Source organism: Coenobita brevimanus, chromosome 108 (genome assembly GCF_032717465.1).
Source record: "Coenobita brevimanus isolate Jiangsu-jjx chromosome 108, ASM3271746v2, whole genome shotgun sequence".
NCBI lineage: Eukaryota > Metazoa > Arthropoda > Malacostraca > Decapoda > Coenobitidae > Coenobita > Coenobita brevimanus.
The window spans coordinates 5203622-5221569 of NC_137061.1; the positions used below are offsets into that span (position 1 = coordinate 5203622).

General features: G+C 41.5%; 1 protein-coding gene across 1 annotated transcript; it reads right to left on the reverse strand.

Annotated features, from left to right (window-relative positions):
• Positions 1-207: 207 nt before the first annotated feature.
• Positions 208-12706, reverse strand: LOC145416940 (uncharacterized). The gene is made up of 4 exons (XM_080285795.1): positions 12464-12706; positions 10554-11147; positions 856-1005; positions 208-219 (listed from the first exon to the last, which is right to left on the reverse strand). Exons 1-4 carry the CDS (start codon positions 12704-12706, stop codon positions 208-210), a joined length of 999 nt encoding a protein of 332 aa, XP_080141921.1.
• Positions 12707-17948: the final 5242 nt, after the last annotated feature.

Below are 17948 nucleotides of genomic sequence, written 5' to 3' on the forward strand. Positions count from 1 at the left end.
ATCCACCGAATAAAACCTAAGAACAAGCTTCCAACCCATCTAAACTGGTTAAAATTTCACTTCACTGCACTTCATTTGCTGCTTGAACACCATACTACTGTTCCATCACTGACACTAACACACCAGATAGCAATGGTGAAAATACCATCGTGGAACAAACAACTGACTAAACTTAGGTGAGGGTGACTGTTTAAGCAAAAACAGCAATCACACATCAACCTGTGTGGCGTCACACGGGATCATAATCGTAGTACGGTGGAAGTGAAAATTCTACCATACATCAGAAAACAGGCTTAGCGTTTTCATCATCTTATTAGTGATTTATCACACACAGTCCATTGTATAATGAGGGTTTGCTGTACTAAAAACCAGCTTTCTGACATCTACTTATCAGAGCTCAGATGTATCCTTAAATGGAGATGATCAAGTCCACCTAGCTAGGCTTAGATCAAGATATCATCCAACCCTCCTTTGTTATCAGCTTAGATATGGGTTACGCTGAATTGCCGATGATACATGCCCTACTTGAAGAAAAGGTCCACACACCATAACCTACATAATGGTGCAGTGCACAACACATGCCACACTAACACACACAAATCAAGGGTGCAGGGAACCTTTGTGACAACCTCATAGGGGTGATTGCTTACTTGTGGTTGATGATTTTCCTTGGTCAGGTGAACCAGGGTTAAGCAACAATAACCAACAGAGGTGTCCCTAAGCTAAATAAAGTAGCCACAGTGCACTGAAAAGATGTTCTTGAACTGAAGAGATTAAAACAGGGGTTAAAGAACATATTTTTCAGATGGTATATAAACACATGAAAAGTAATTAGATACTGAAACATAATTTTACCTGCAAACTGCTGTCATCTTCTTTGTTGCTCTGCTGTTGTTCTTCACTAGAGTGTTCTACTGAGACCTGAGAGTGGAACTGGTATGACTGGCTGGAGTGGTCATAGTAAAAATATGTGCCAGTTCTACCATCATAGTAAAGACCATTCTCCTGGGGAGAGTGTAAAATGATTAGTGTAAATTTAAAGTTAAAAATTCCAAATGTCTCTTCATTATATTTTTGCTACCATTAGATAACTTTATTCACATCAGAAAAGACTCTTCAGGTGGAGATGGTTGAAAACAAACTCACAGATTACAAGAAAAAATGCTATCAGTTACCATAAACTTGAATACAATTAACCCATGCCTGCCTTCTACCAATTACTGTACAGTACACAATAACATACTGTATTCTCATCATCACGATCCAGACCTCTTTTCCCACCTGTAGATGGAACGAGGCTGGGTCCAGACAGCAAGAAAAAATATGATAAATAGGGTGAACTAACAAATGTCTGCTCAATCAAATGAATCACACTCTCATTTATGCAACATTCAAGCCTCCAACACCATTATTCTTCTTTTTTGCAAAACCATCTACAGTTATATGCCTGAAACGACTTATCTGAAATCAATCTGATGACTACTGTAGTCGCGGCGCACGACACTGAGGTTGTTATTATCATGTCTTGGCAACCTAGCATTCAAAAGTGCATCTGATTTCATGTATAATATAAGAAGCATTGATTCTTGTATAATATGTTTCATGTATAACATTGTTCGTGTATAATATATTCATGCATAATAATACGATTCGTGTATAGTAAACTTGCCCCGAACACGTTCTCGCCGAACGCGCTTGCAATTATCCGTGGTTAGTGCTGGGATACGTATAAGACAACGTAAGATTAAAGAACCATTACGAAAACTATAAATTTACGCAAGAGAGGCCTTTGAAAGGCCAAATCCTCAAACATCAGCTCAGCACGCACGGTTTGTTTTGATCACGTGCTGTGATTTGCTGTACTGCTTTTCCACAGTACTGTATTTGTAAGCTAAATATTTACAGTACTGTTCTGGTAAGTTTATGTGCAAATTAAAGTATATTAAATATTGTTCAAGCATGAAATATTCTTATAACCAGTTTATCTGACAGGTGTCGGAATATTACCTTTTTTATTTGTTTGTTAAATATTTGCTGTACTGCTTTCCCACAGTACTGTATTTGTAAGTTAAATATTTACTATTCTGGTGTGCACTTGTAAATTAAAGCACTTAAAGAAACTTAAAGCATTAAATAAAGCCTTGTAACCAGTTAACCTGATTTATATGGTTACCCACAATCGGTGGGTTCCGAGACAATTCGCCGTCATGTTAATTCCCCGTCAAAACATGGACGATTCCCCGTCAGGACAATTCGCACCCTGGATGATTCCTCGTCATTCTATAAATATACTTATATTAATTAATCAATACTTTTATAAATATACTTATTAATTAATCAATTCTTTAATAACTATATTTTAGGAGGATCCATCAAAGTCTAAGTTGTCTTGTTATTGTTGTGACAGCGAATTGGCTTGAGAGCGAATAGTCCTGAAACCACTTTGCTCTCTAGGTCCCCTAAACGTGGTATTTTGCTGTTATCTGCCATTGGTAATCAATATGAAGCACTTTAAGTGGTTAGAAGGTTTATTTAATGTTATGACTTATAAATACAGTACTGCACAGCAAAACTTCAACATACAAATACGTAAACACAAGGCAACATTCCGACGCCGATTGGTTTTGGCATCGGAATGTTGCCTTGTGTTTACGTATTTGTATGTTGAAGTTTTGCTGTGCAGTACTGTATTTGTAAGTCATAACACTAAATAAACCTTCTAACCACTTAAAGTGCTTCATATTGATTACCAGTGGCAGATAACAACAAAAGACCACATTTAGGGGATCTAGGGAGCAAAATAAGGAGTAGTTAAAACTTACGCGGTTTCGCGCCAAACGCGCCACGTTAGGAACGAATCCCACGCGTTGGGGGCGAGCTTGCTGTATAGTAAGATACGAAATCGGACGCACTTTTGAATGATAGGTTGCCAGGGTACAATAATGACAACCTCAGAGTCGTGCGCCGCAACTATAGTATCATGCCACCAGGAAGATAAACATGGATTCCAAACTCTTGTCATACACTCCACGGCACAAAATTCTTCCAACCATCTCAATTCACTGACAGCCCTTCCCTCATCACCATCTATATCTCCCTTTCTCACATATCTAGCCACCGAGAACCTTGGCCTATCATACCTCTTGTAATCATGAATATATAATGTAATAATGAGTGCTGTATATCATCATCATCCTAATCCTATTTTCCATTACAAAAATGGGGTGAAAAAAAAAAAAAAAAGCATAAAAGAACTATCAACACAGAACCCACTGAAGAGGCTCATACAACCATTCATACCCTAAAAATTTTGGCACCACCTCACTAGCAAAAGCTATCTGCACATTTTTTTTTTTTTCTTTAATGCATTTTAAGACTGCATGGAGATCTGTTAGTGTCCATATTCAAATACAACTAGGAGTGCAATTATGATATGGCATAAGAACAAAAAACAGGAGGTACATGCAGTGAAAACTGGATTATTATGGAATGTTTTTGGAATGTATAAAGTGGACTGAATACGAAACAATGTCATTTGTGAAAGATGTAATGTAAGGAAGCTTCCTGACAATAGGGCAAAAGAAAGTGTGCTTCAATGGTATGATCACAGGAAGAGAATTTATGTATAGACCTCGTAAAAGAAGCAGGCCACTCTGCCTAAAATACAACAGCCAAGAGTGGCCTGTTTCATTTGTGATTCACACCATACTATCAGCTCAATTTTTGTCTGGTGACATCTGATGTGTAGATCAGATATTTGTTCTAAGATGTTTAGTGCAGAAGTATCTAGAGAAGGGAAAGAAAGTGTATGCTGCCTTCATGGACTTGGAGAGCGCTTATGACAGAATAGATAGGCAAGGTACTGTATGTGGAAGGTATTAAGAATATATGGAGTGGAGGGGAAATTGTTAAATGCTGTGAAGAGTATGTACGAAGGAGCTAGGTCTACGGTGCGAGTGGATGGTGAGCTGAGTGAGTTCTGTGATTTCAATATGGGACTGAAACAGGGTTGTGTGATGTCTCCATGGCTGTTTAATATATACATGGATGGGGTTGTAAAGGAGGTGCAGGGCAGGGCAGTGGATGTAGGCGTGGCTCTAATGAATGAGGGTGGGATTTGGAAGATTCCGGTGTTGCTGTTTGCTGATGATAGAGTATTGTTGAAGATGAATGGGAGTTGCAAGGTTTAGTGAATGAGTTTGGGACAGTGTGTAGGAAAAGGTATCTGAAAATTAATGTAAACAAGAGTAATGTTATGGTGTTTGAGAGGAATGAAGTCACAATGTTCAGTGAGGTTGGATGGTGAGGATATGGAGAGTGTGAGTGCATTCAAGTACCTGGCCAGTGTGATGAGTAAGGATGGAACTTTGGAGGATGAAGTGCGTGACAGGGTACAGCAGAGAAGGAAGGTTGTTGGTTCACTGAAAGCAGTGATAAGAAATAGGGAGGTGAGTATGGAAATTATGAAGTCACTGCATGATAGTATTGTGATCCCTACCCTGACGTATGGAAGCGAGGCGTGGACCTTGCAAGAGGGGAACAAGTCAAGAGTGAAAGCAGTGGAAATGAGTTACTTAAGAGGAGAATGTGGAGTGACATGGAGGGACAGGTTGACAAATGAAGAAGTGAAGGAACATAGTGGGGTGGATGTGGATGTGGCTGAGAAGGTTAGGAGAAATACATTGAGGTGGTTTGGACATGTGGAGAGAATGAAAGACTGACTAAGAGGGTGTATGTAGGTGAGGTGGAGGGAGGGAGAGGGAGGGGTAGACAGAGGATGAGGTGGAGGGATGGAGTTGAGAGGTATATGAGGGAGAGGGGGGGGGTGAGCTGGGGGGAGGGTAGGCAAATGGTGGGTGACAGAGCGACTTGGAGGCGTTTTGTTTGCGGCCACCCTTTGCGGGATTAGGGCATCGGGCTATAGATAGATAGATAGACATCTGGCATCTCTCTTGGCTTACTTCAAGTGAATGCTGTGCTTACACTAACTCAATTTCCCACTAGCTGATTTATGGGGTAGTGTTGCAGATTTCACTCCTTCCTAGAACCCTTGGATATTGCTTCCTGCTGTATCTGATGTTGCTGTGGCACTTTAGAGATTAGATGAGGGTGTTACCAAACTAAGGCTCATATTCTTGCCTGGAAGTAGAACATCCCTACCAAAGAAACAGCACAACAAACTGGATGGTCAGAATGGTCAGTATGTACAGTGACCACCAGTGCCCACTGCCGTCCAACAAATGCATTCCCACCAAGAAAACCTCGTCCAGAACGAAATGTAAAGACAACAAAGTTTACAGACACCCTCCTAAGGCATCATGTACTTAAAACTCCTGATATTACAGCTGCACAACTCAAATTTAATTATCCCATGCTCTTACAACATGTCTATCTGCACTATCCAACACTGGCTACCAGCACACTTGACAACTAAGAAACCACTTCTGACCAAACAAATGCACCTGAAATGGCTTTCCTTTGCAAGAAAAGACAATGATTGGACCTCAAAAGACTGGAAAAAGGTGATGTTCTCTGATGACAGCACCTCCATGTATTTTCATCTTCATTCTGGGAAGGTATGGATGTCAGGACTCATATTATAATAATACAACTCATAGTATGATAGATAAATAGATAGATAGACAGACACTGTAAGAGATAGCATAGGAACACCAGGTAAGGCTAGGTGTGGGAACAGGAAATATGTCAGCAGGAGTTCAGCAAGATGTAACCAAAAGAATGCCAGTGGACACTGGAAGCACTACATACACACAGACATACACAAGCTTCTAGAACCCACATCTATGTTTTACACACATGACACTAGCCCTCCTAGGGCAGGATGAGAGAGTTAGACAGCAGAAAGGGGCTAACCATAGACCCGAAAGGTTGTGGAGAGAGGAAGATAGAAGAGGGGGTCCGACAAGACTTAGCTAGTAAATTACGTTCCTGTGTTATATATACACTGCTCAACTCAGACTTTCTTTGAAGATAATAAATCACAATCAAGACCTCTGGGTGGCAGAACTAACATGCACTGTGAGTCGGTGTGCCACATGGAGTGGAGCTAGGCAGACTTGGGGATTAGTGACGTTCATTTGTTTGCTGTCAACCATGTGTTGTCCGGCGATTTTTGAGATAGACAGAAAAAAGAAACAGCAAATTTGCATCAAATTTTCTGCAAATCTCGGGGAAAATGCAACTGAGACGCTGGCAATGATTCAATAAGTGACTGATGAGCAATCTCTTGGTCAGACAGCCTCACCAGGACCCAAAAAGGCCAGACAGGTGAAAAGCAGTGTCATGAGCAAGCTGATCAATTTTCTTTGACATCAAGGGGATTGTGCACAAAGAATTCATCCCAGCTGGCCAAACTGTCAATTCCAACTTCTACTGTGATGTTTTGCAGAGACTGCAAGAAGATAAGAGACTCCAACACCCCAACCTTTGGCAAGACAACAAATAGCAGCTCAACACCCAGCAGTTTTTGGCCAAGAACAACAAGGCTCTTGTCCCCAACCCTCCTTAGTCGACGGATTTGGTCCTGTGACTTCTTTCTGTTCCCAAAAATGAAAATCAGGCTGAAAGGGCATCACTTTGATATCTTTGAGAACATCCAGAAGGAACAGCCAGCAGTGTTCGACATTCTCATCGAAAAGAACTTCCAGAAAGCGTTCCAGCAATGGAGGAAGCGCTGGGATGAGTGTATCAATGCACAAAGGGACTACTTTGAGGGTGATGGTGGCTAATAGAAGCTATGGTGAGTTTTCAGTTTTATATAGAATTAATCCGCAAGATTATAGATAGCACCTCATACTGTTAAGTGAAGACAATGGGGAACTGCAATGATTGGTGAATGAATTTGGGAGAGTGTGTACGAAATCTAAAGGTGAATGTAGGGAAGAGTAAAGTGATGGTCTTTGAGAGAGGTGAAGTCAGTGAATGTACAGCGAGGTTGGATGGTGAGGAATTGGAAAATGTGAGTATGTTTAAGTACTTGGGTAGTGTGATGAGTAAGGATGGAGGTTTGGAGGGTGAAGTGCTTGAAAGGGTACAGCAGGGAAGAAAGGTTGCTGGTTCTTTGAAAGCAGTGATAAGAAACAGGGAAGTGAACATGGAAGTGAAAAAGTTACTACATGACAGTATTGTGATACCAACTCTAACGTATGGAAGTGAAGCTTGGACGTTGCAGGAAGGACACAAGTCAAGAGTGAGAGCAGTGGAAATGAGTTATTTAAGAGCAGCCTGTGGAGTCACATGGAGAGACAGGCTGACGACTGAGGATATAAAGGAGCGTTGTGGTGTGGATGTGGATGTGATAGGAAGCATTAGGAGGAACACACTGAGGTGGTTTGGCCATGTGGAGAGGAAGGAAGGTGAAAGACTGACGAAGAGAGTGTATGTGAGTGAGATGGAGGGGGGAAGAGGGAGGGGGAGGCCGAGGATGAGATGGAGGGATGGGGTGGAGAGGTATATGAGAGAGGGGGGTGTGAGTTGGGAGCAGGGCAGTGAAATGGCGGGGGACAGAGCGACGTGGAGGCGATTCGTTTGTGGCCACCCCAAACGGGATTGAGGCATCTGGCAATAGATAGATAGATAGATAGTGTACGAAATGAAATCTAAAGGTGAATGTAGGGAAGAGTAAAGTCGTGGTCTTCGAGAGAAATGAAGTCACTGAATACACAGTAAGGTTGGATGGTGAGGAAATGGAATATGTGAGTGCATTTAAGTACTTGGGTAGTGTGATGAGTAAGGGTGGAAGTTTAGAGGATGAAGTTCTTGAAGGAATACAGCAGGGAAGAAAGGCTGTTGGTTCTTCAAAAGCAGTGATAAGAAACTGGGAAGAGAGCATGGAAGTAAAGCTTGGACCTAGCTGGAAGGTCACAAATCAAACGGGAGAGCAGTGGAAATGAATTACAGTATTTCAGTGGAGTTACATAGGGAGACAGACTGCCAATCAGGATGTGAAGGAGCATTGTGGTGTGGATGTGGATGTGATGGAAGGTGTCAGGAGAAATACTACTGAGGTGGTTTGACCATGTGGAAAGGATTGAGTGTGAGAGACTAATGAGTACGGTATATGTGAAGGAGGTGGAAGGGGGGAGAGGGAGGGGGAGACTGAGGATGAGACTGAGGGATGGAATGGAAGGGTTTATGAGAGAGGGGTGTGTGGGCTGGGGAGAGGGCAGTGTAATAGCGGGGGACAGGGCAACATGGAGGAGATTTGTTTGTGGCCAGCCCTTATGGGATTAAGGAATCTAGCTATAGACAGATAGATAGACAGACCATATCAAAACAACCAAAGGAGAGAGGGGGCATGTTTTGAGAGGGTGATGTTCTCTGAAGAACCGTACCTGTACCATACTAAGATAGTGTGGTGAACCCCACCACTATCGAAACACACGCATTACCATAATGCATATTTTACCCAACCTAAGAACTAAATTATAACAAACTGGCTGGCTTCATTAAACTTTTAAAGATGGAAATGCTTTCTTTTACCATCCCCAAATATGAACCTTATATTGCATTTAGAGGGACAGAAACAGAAGAAAATGGCATTAGCTATTTAGAGGTTAATGACTGCTACACACAGGCTCTTTTTCTCATCTAACTAACTGATACTTCCACAGTTGTTGTTGTTGTTTTTAAGATGCCAAACAAATAAACCTTCACGCCTGTTTTCCACTTCCACTGTAACCTTTGGCAGAGATGCTTGTGAATTCAGGACCCACTGACAAGAGCAATACTGCAACATTTGCCATGGAATCCTTAATAATCTCCATACCTTCTCAAAGAAGCACACAATACTGAAGATTCTTTTACCTGAGATACAAACAAATTAACTATGGAAGCTGCACTAAATATTCATTACTGAGTGCAACTGTAATTGCATACAAGGGGAAGGGTGATGCCCTGGAAAGAGGAAATTATAGAGGCATAAAACTTTAGACCAAATAATGGAGGTAATGGAGAGAGTTCTAGAAGGTATGATTAGAGAAAGAGTGAATATTGATGAGATGCAGTTTGGGTTTATGCCAGGCAAAGGGACCACTGATGACATAATCATTGTTCAGAAGCTTCAGGAAAAATAAACAGGAAAGAAAAGGGAACTGTAATTTGTTTTTGTCGATTTGGAAAAGGCCTTTGACGGAGTCCATAGAAAAGTGGGCAATGAGAAAGTTTGGGATCGAGGAGTGACTGGTTAGGGTTGTTGTAGCCATGTACATGGGTGCTCACTCCTAGGTAAGGGTGAATGGAGATTTGAATTATGAGTTTTCCGTGAATGTTGGTGTGCACCAGGGGTCAGTCTTGAGCCCCTTGTTGTTTATCATGGTACCTGAAGCCCTCTCACGTGACTTCGGAAATGGACTCCTGTGGGAGATACTATATGCTGACAATTTGGTATTGGTTGCAGAGAATGAGAGGGAGGTGGAATAAAGCTATAGCTGGTGGAGAGATGGTATGGGGCACAAGGGTTTAAGAGTAAATGCAGAGAAAACAAAAATGATGGTATCTAGGGCCAGGGGTTGTACTGTCAGAGAAAAGGGAGAGTGGCCATGTGCAATTTGTCACAAGGGTGCGGGAAGTAATTTCATCTTGTGCAGTGTTTAAGATAAGTGGGGGCATAAGAGATGTAATGGTATTCGAGGTAGACAGCGAAACAATGATGATTTCATGTGTGTGGTGTGTCAGGGAGAGCTAATGGAGATTGCCAGGAGAGAAAGGATTGAACTTGCTGGTGTGTTTCTTGAGTGTGTGGAAGAGTTTTGTTATTTGGGAGACATGTTATGCGCTGGAGGTGGGGCAGGAGCTAGCTCTGTGGCTGGAGTGAGGAAAGAATTGGAAGAAGTTCAGGGAGCTGTTGGCTCTCCTGATGCTGAAAGGGCTCTCCCTCAGTGCTAAGGGACCTTTGTATGCAAAATGTGTTAGGAGTGTACAGTAATGCTGTATGGTACTGAAACCTGGCAGTAAAGGAAAAGGATATTTGAGGGCTCAAATGTACAGAAATGGAAATGATCAGGTTGATGTGCTGTGCGTCCTTGAGTGCAAGGTCTGGGGGGGCTTGGTTTATGATGGAAGAGATGAGAGGTAGGATGGGACTGGAGTGTATTGGTGTTGTAAGGAGAGGCAGATTGAGATGGTTTGGGCATGCGGAGAGGATGGGGGATGATAATTGGGTGCAGAAATTGAGAAGTGTTAATGTTGGGGGTAGGGTAGTGAGAGGCAGACTCAAAAAGACCTGGGATGCGGTCACTGAATGTGACCTCTGGGTTAAGGGACTAAATAGGGAAGCTGCCAGAGATCAAGCAGCATGGATAGCTGCCATCAGGTGACCAACGCCGATGCATGCAAGCACACTGGAGCCTTCAAAAACGAAAACAAAAACGAACGCTGTAGTTGTGACACCAAGTTAATGTTGCCCTCCTCCTGCAGTCAACCATGCTGCTTCTGGGGATGTGAGAGAGAGGTGAGAGGCATTTTTATAACAAGTGGAGGTGTCCCACTCCAGCTATACTGTAGTATTACTATAAACAGTTTGAAGGACTTACCGCATTGTAATAGTATCCTGAGGAATAATCATAATACAGGCCCAATTTCTTATCATAGACATATCCACTGCCCTTCATGGCATGGGCTGCTACTGATTCCACTTGCTCTGCAATGGTTTTTGCTCCTGACAGATCCCACTCACGAGCTGCACTCTTGTCTTCAACTTCATCGTGCCCAAACGTACTTCCTACTGCTTCTTTACATTCTACTGGATTTTTTTGCTTTTTGGAGTTATTCAACTTACTATCATGTTCACTTTGTTTATCCAACACTCTTGTAGAAGACGAATTATTTTCATGTTTATTTTTCTTCTTTGAAGACTTTTTTCTCTTATCCCTTAGCTTAGAATAATCTGACATTTGAATTTTTTCCTGTCTACTCTTCTTACGACTTTCAGTGCCATTATCCACACCAAGCTCACAATTTTCTGAATACTTGAGACCTTTGTCAGTGATATCAGGGTCTCCAACACTGTGATAGGAGCCACTATACCACCTCCTCCAAGCTTCTGCAAAGTCTTCTTCAACTGTCTGGCTGCTTCCCACTTTTCTGTTCTCAATTTCTATTTCTTTTTCCTGCATGAGCTCCAGATTCTGCAAATATTAAACACATAAAATGTAGTACATAAAATAAATGCAAATGCTGCAATATTATTTACTGTGTATCAAACCATTTACTCTGTATGGAGAAACTCTGCACAGTACAGGGTATATGTACGCAGTAGCTACTGCATATGTCTATCATACCAAAAATTATCACCATCATCATCTTAATTAACTTTTACTACATGGGCTGATTAATACAATATCCCCCATGTTACAGGAACACGAGAACATAAAATCTGAACTACCAACATGCCAACTATTATGGGCCAAACAGGCTATATTAGGAAGTAGATGGCTGGCTACCATAAACTCTGTGAGGCACTACCATGAAATTGAAACGTGATTACAAGCTTAGAAACCTGCGACACAATCATCACTCATGCAGGAAACAGATAACTGGAACTCACACACTGTTACAATTACTAGATTTTTTTTTCTGTACATTTTATTGCAAATGTTCAAAAAATTACAGTACACTAATACAGCTAGTTTTTGCACTTGGTTTTGCTTCCAATCCATAGAAAGCATCAGCTGTACCAAGGTTAACTTCTGTATGGGGATTTTTAAGTAGATGCATGGCATCATTTGAATTATACTATTACAATGTGTATGTGGGTGGGGTGGAGGGGGGGAGAGGGAGGGGTAGACCGAGGAGGATGAGGTGGAGGGATGGAGTTGAGAGGTATATGAGGGAGGGGGGGGGTGAGTTGGGGGGAGGGGAGTCAAATGGTGGGTGACAGAGTGACTTGGAGGAGTTTTGTCTGCGGCCACCCTTTGCGGGATTAGGGCGTCGGGCTATAGATAGATAGATAGATAGATAGATCATTTGAATTATTAAACTGACTGAACTTCTTTCAATTTATGCATCATTTGAATTACTGATTGGCTGAACTGATATTTATTTACTCATAATCAAACCCTGAAAATGATCTGCTCTTTCTCAAGGGTAAACCATCAACACAAAAATGTTTTCATACAGTTTGTGGGGTTGAAATAATTCCATTAACTACAAAATTAGGGGGTTGCAACCCTTGTCAATTGCACCTTAATACATACCAACACTTTATCTATAATTTCATATCTGTTGTCAAATCTTTACTTTCTTTTCTTCCATAGCTAATCACTCTCTCACATACTCACTGACTATATCCAGCCATCATCTTCTTGGCCTTCCACACCTCCTCTCATCTTTAAATTCACTAAAATGATGGATACCCTTTTCACCATAATCCCTCCCTGTTCACTGTCATACGCTGCTTCTCCATATTCATAATGTGAAAACATTTTACGATCTACAGATTTACCTTCAGTTCAAGATAATCCATGTCCTGCTCCAGCTTCTGTGCCTTTGCCACCAGCTCCTCTATGGCAGTGCTGAGTTTGTTAATGATTTCATCACGTAGGCTGAGCTGAGAGACTAACACCACTGGCCACTCCTCTATGGATGAGTCCAAGTCCTTAAGCTGATCTACAGACATCAGGTTCTCCTCTCCTTCCCCTCGGAGGGATTCCAAAGAGAAGTCTCGGAATGCACTGCACGATACCATCTTGGTTCCCTTAGCACAGTGACAAATTTTTTATTATATTCCTGCTCTAACCACAGGAGTTTATTCAGCTTCAGAGATCCTCATCACTGTGAGTGGGTATGAAATAGCTTCCCACATGATGGTGACTTTTGCCTTTTATTCTTGCTATTTCCAGATTATTTTATTCAGCTTGGGAAAGATCTCTCACACTCAAAGGATTAGCAACAATCTTCAGTACCTGAGTCTTTGAGTGTCAATTTTTTTTTCTTTATTCTCACCTCCAAATGATCTAAGTCAACTTAAGAAAGACTACTTGCACTGAATGGTTAATATTATTATGCTGTATTTCATTTTCTACATTATTTAAGCAATTGAATAATTAAACTGGCAGAGGGCTACTCAAGCCTATTCAAGACATTTCTTCTTTGCAATATGTTTACAGTATTATAATACTTCTTAATGTTCTCTGTATTATTTGCTCAATTTACTTCATACTGGATATTCCAATTCCCTGACAGTTATCGAGCTTATGTGAAAAATCTGTTTCAGCATCCATATACTGCACTGCATTTTCTTACTTCATGAGTACTACAAAACCTTTTTCTAAACAGTGTTTGTTTTCAATTTATGGTTACTTAACTCAGAATTAGCACCATGATGCTGTCACACACTGGTACTGGTACACCACCTGAGAGAAGAAAAATGGGGGGAAATTAATGATAATCTACAGTACTGGTGGTCCCAGACTTATGATCAGGTTACGTTCCGAGAAACTAATCGTACGCTGAATTTTTTGTAGGTCGAAAAATCATTTGATACACCTAACCAACTGAACATCATAGCCTAGCCAAGCCTTCCAAGCCTTTTAAACATGCTTAGAAGACTTACAATAGCCTACATTTGGGCAAAATCATTAACAAAGCTTATTTCATAACAAAGTTCATAATAAAGTGTTGAATATCTCATGTAATTTATTGAATTCTGTACTGAAAAGTGGTAGGTGGTGGCAACCATCATCCACTCACTTGATGTAGTGCTGCCTTCTTCTTCCTTAGCTTTTATCATTCTTTTTCTGTGCCTGCCCTTCCCTCTTCATATTTTTCCCATCTTCCCTGTCACTTCTTATTGCTTTTCTTTCCTCTACAGGTGGCTTTACATTGACAGACAAGCCAAATGGTTTCCTGTAAGCCGAGAAACCATTTACAACGCTGGGTGGTAACCATATAACCAAACCATAAGTGCTCCCTACGTGTCAACAAATGGGTTGGTGGAGGGTTAGTGCCCCTCCCTGCAAAACAAATAACTCAAAGTCAATTGGCCACCCCTTACAGGATTGTGGCATCTGGCAACAGACAGATAGACTGTACTGAAAGTAAAAGATCGAAAAGTTGAATACAGTATTTGTAGGTCGAATATTCGTAAAATAGGGACCACCTGTACAGTATAGGCATACCTCAATAAACAGTACCCGTAGATGTGATACTCCACCTTAACGATAGTAGAAATACCACCATACCCCGCCTAACAATGGCCAAACTCCGGTTTAACAATGGGTTTTATTTATTTTTTTTACCGATTTTGATGATATTTTAGGCTAAAATTGTGTTTAGGTTGATTTATAAACTGCTTTTAGACTTAGATTAATATGTTTTAGCTACTGGTGGGGTGAACATTGTCATTTTGGGGTACAGTTTACTAAGCTTGATTTTTTTCCTGACTTACAGTATATCTGACGATTTTCAGATTTTATTTGTTGGTTTTAGTTAGTTGTTTACAGGTGTCAGGCTTAGGTTAGCTTCACCTACAGCTGCTAAGCCATTTAGATTGACTTTAAACTTGTTTTGGGGCTCATTTGGGTGGGTTTTAGACCAGGAGGCAGAATAACGTACCCCATTAATTTACATGTTAAATCTATACCCCACCTAATGATAGGGTTTTTCCTAACCAACTGCATTGTTAAACCAAGGTATATCTGTAGTTATAAGTATAGTAATCTCTCAATTATCCAGGGTAATTCAGCCAACTCTAATGCCAAACAATGCAAAACAATGGATATTGCATCAGCACCCCCCAATCAGCTCTGCATTAGGCATTGTGCCAGATAATGTGTCACTACCCTACGCTATCCATCTCAACCCTCTGTCCTAAAAACATTCTTACTATTTTGCCCATAAGATTAGAATTAAGCATAAAACACACTACAGTAATCCCCAGCCAACCACAGGGTTTACTAATCGCGGAATTCACTTATACATGGTAATATACAGTATTTGTACACCAGATCACCTACCATGAGGCCCTGGTTAACATACACTTGGTTTGCAGTGGCTGCCACCAGGTGGCAGCAACATTCTCCCATGCTAGCTGCTTTCCCACCTTCCACTCCATTCTGTGTTTTTATTAGGAGCTGACTGAGCAGGTGCACCATTAAAGTACTGTCTCTCTCTCAATCAGTTTATCACTTGTCCCGTTGTCATCATGGACCCAAAATTTTAAGCTTAGTGAGGACAAGGATGATGACGAGGACAACAGCGAAGAGAGTAACAAAATGAGGTAAACACATGCTTTAGGCAGTAAAAGCACCAAACCAAATCAGTTCTTCTTCCTGACAGTCTGTTAAAACCAAATCAGTTCTTCTTCCTGACAGTCTGTTGCCGGTATATTTTTCTGATTATATCAGGTGGTAAATAAATGTTTCTTGTTAAATTTGTTTCCCCTTTGTTCTTAGCTGTTCTGCAGTGACAATTCATTTGATTCATCAGCATAATGATGAAAGAAACTGTCCTAACCTATGTGTTTACCTAAACCTAATCTAACCTAGCTTAACTGTACCTAATAATTTAACCTATCCTAACCTAACCTAACCTCCAGCTGGAATATTAGGAAATGAAATCCACCTTTGAGTAAGTTGAGTTTCTTCCATTACACCTGAAACAAATAATCATAGGGTACAGCTTAGGGAACATAATGATAATAACAGGGGAGTAATTATTCAGCAGAAAAATGTAATTTATCATCCTGAAAATAGCCAGAAAAATATGAAGGAATATGAATTGAATTGGTAAGGTCTTTCTGCTGCTTTAAGTAAAGTGTACATTTACTGAAAATGGCTCCTGCTAACCTTAGCAAAGGGGTACTCATTGCCAACAGTCTTGCCGACTACTTCCCTGACACAGATCCTTTCATGACATGGAGTCTGAAATTCAAGCATGGATTGGACATGTTACTGGCTCCAAACGAAATGGTACAGAAAGATCTCCAGAATAAAATGAAGCAACCATCCATCCTGCACTACTTCAAGCCATCATCCAATTCAGCTGATAGTGATCTCCAGCCTTCTACCAGCATGGCACTCTAGCCAGCTAATAACGTTGGTAATTCTAAAGTTGTACAGTACATCACTTTCTACCATACTTTTGTTTATTTATGATAACATTTGGTACAATGCAATACTGTGCGATAAAAACTAGAAAAATAGTACACTTCTTTCATTTCATACCCTTTTTACCTTCGACCAAGGTTTCCTTAATTCTATTTTCCCAATATAAAGTTAACTTCACCAACCAGTTTTCCCAACCACGGTAATTTTCAGGAACCTAACCCCCGTGGTTGTTGGGGGAATATGGTACAGTATTGATAAAGCACATGCCGGTATACAGGCGGCCCTCCACATTCGCGGATTCAACTTTCGTTGGTCTCACAGATTCGTGGATTACCCCTCTGTGGAGCCAAGATTCTGTTTGCGGCCACAAAGTGTAGCAGTGCGGACGCTCATGGGTCATTTCATGCAAAACCAGGCCCACACCAAACCACCGTGCTCCTGCGCTCCTTTGTCTCTCCCCCAGTCTGTATCCTGCCACTGTCGAGGTCGCTTCACCGCCTCTACGCTGCCATGCCAAACCTCCTGTAATTTCATTACTGTGCCTAACAATTGTGCTCTCACATGTTCAAAAGTAACAAGTGCAATGCTGTGCTATTAGGTGAGTGAATTAGCACCCAATTGTGAGATTTACTTGTGATAACTTTGTCCCACATGTGTCTGTGTGGCTGTAGAGACATTTATGGGAGCCAAACATTCGCGGAAATTCCACATTCACAGGGGTCTGTGTCCCTAACCCCCGCGAATGTGGAGGGCCGCCTGTAGTACAGTAATACAGTACATAATATAAGGAGTTTGACTGGGACAGGGAAGGTTTGGAGCCAGCAGATCCAGTGTCTGGCCCTTGGCCTTTGATTGATACTGCTACTGTGAGTGAGGCAATAGGCAGGATGAGGGTGGGGAAGGCAGCAGGTGTGGCTGGGTTGACTGCCGAAATGTTGAAGGCCTCAGGCGATATAGGGGTGAGTTTAGTCACTGACCTGATAAATAGGATTATTTATGAGTGTGTTGTCCCAGATGATTGGCTGAAGAGTGTAATTGTAAATGTGTATAAAGGGAAGGGTGATGCCCTGGAAAGAGGAAATTATAGAGGTATAAAGCTTTTAGATCAGATAATGAAGGTAATGGAGAGAGTTTTAGAAGGTATGATTAGAGAAAGAGTGAATATTGATGAGATGCAGTTTGGGTTTATGCCAGGTAGGGGGACCACTGATGCCATATTCATTGTTCGACAGCTTCAGGAAAAATATCTTGGTAGGAGAAGGGATTTTATTTTGTTTTTGTTGATTTGGAAAAGGCCTTTGACAGAGTCCCTAGAGAGGTGGTGAAGTGGGTAATGAGAAAGCTTGGCTTGGAGGAGTGGCTGGTTAGGGTGGTTATGGCCATGTATGTGGGTGCTCACACCCAGGTAAGAGTGAATGGAAATTTGAGTGATGAGTTTTCCGTGAATGTTGGTGTGCATCAGGGGTCAGTCTTGAGTCCCATGTTGTTTATCATGGTACTTGAAGCCCTTTCACGTGACTTTAGAAACGGACTCCCGTGGGAGTTGTTGTATGCTGATGATTTGGTGTTGATTGCAGAGAATGAAAGGGAGGCGGAGGAAAGGTTTAGGAAGTGGAGAGATGGTATGGGGCAAAAGGGTTTAAGGGTAAATGCAGATAAAACAAAAGTGATGATATCTAGGGTTAGTGGCGGTACTGTCAAAGACGAGGGAGAGTGGCCATGTGCAGTTTGCCACAAGGGCGTGGGAAGTAATTCCATCTTGTGCAGTGTGTGTGATAAATGGGTGCATAAGAGATGTAGTGGTATCAGAGGTAGACTGCGAGATAATGCTGATTTTATGTGTACGGCGTGCCGGGGTGAGCAGGTGGAGATCGTCAGACA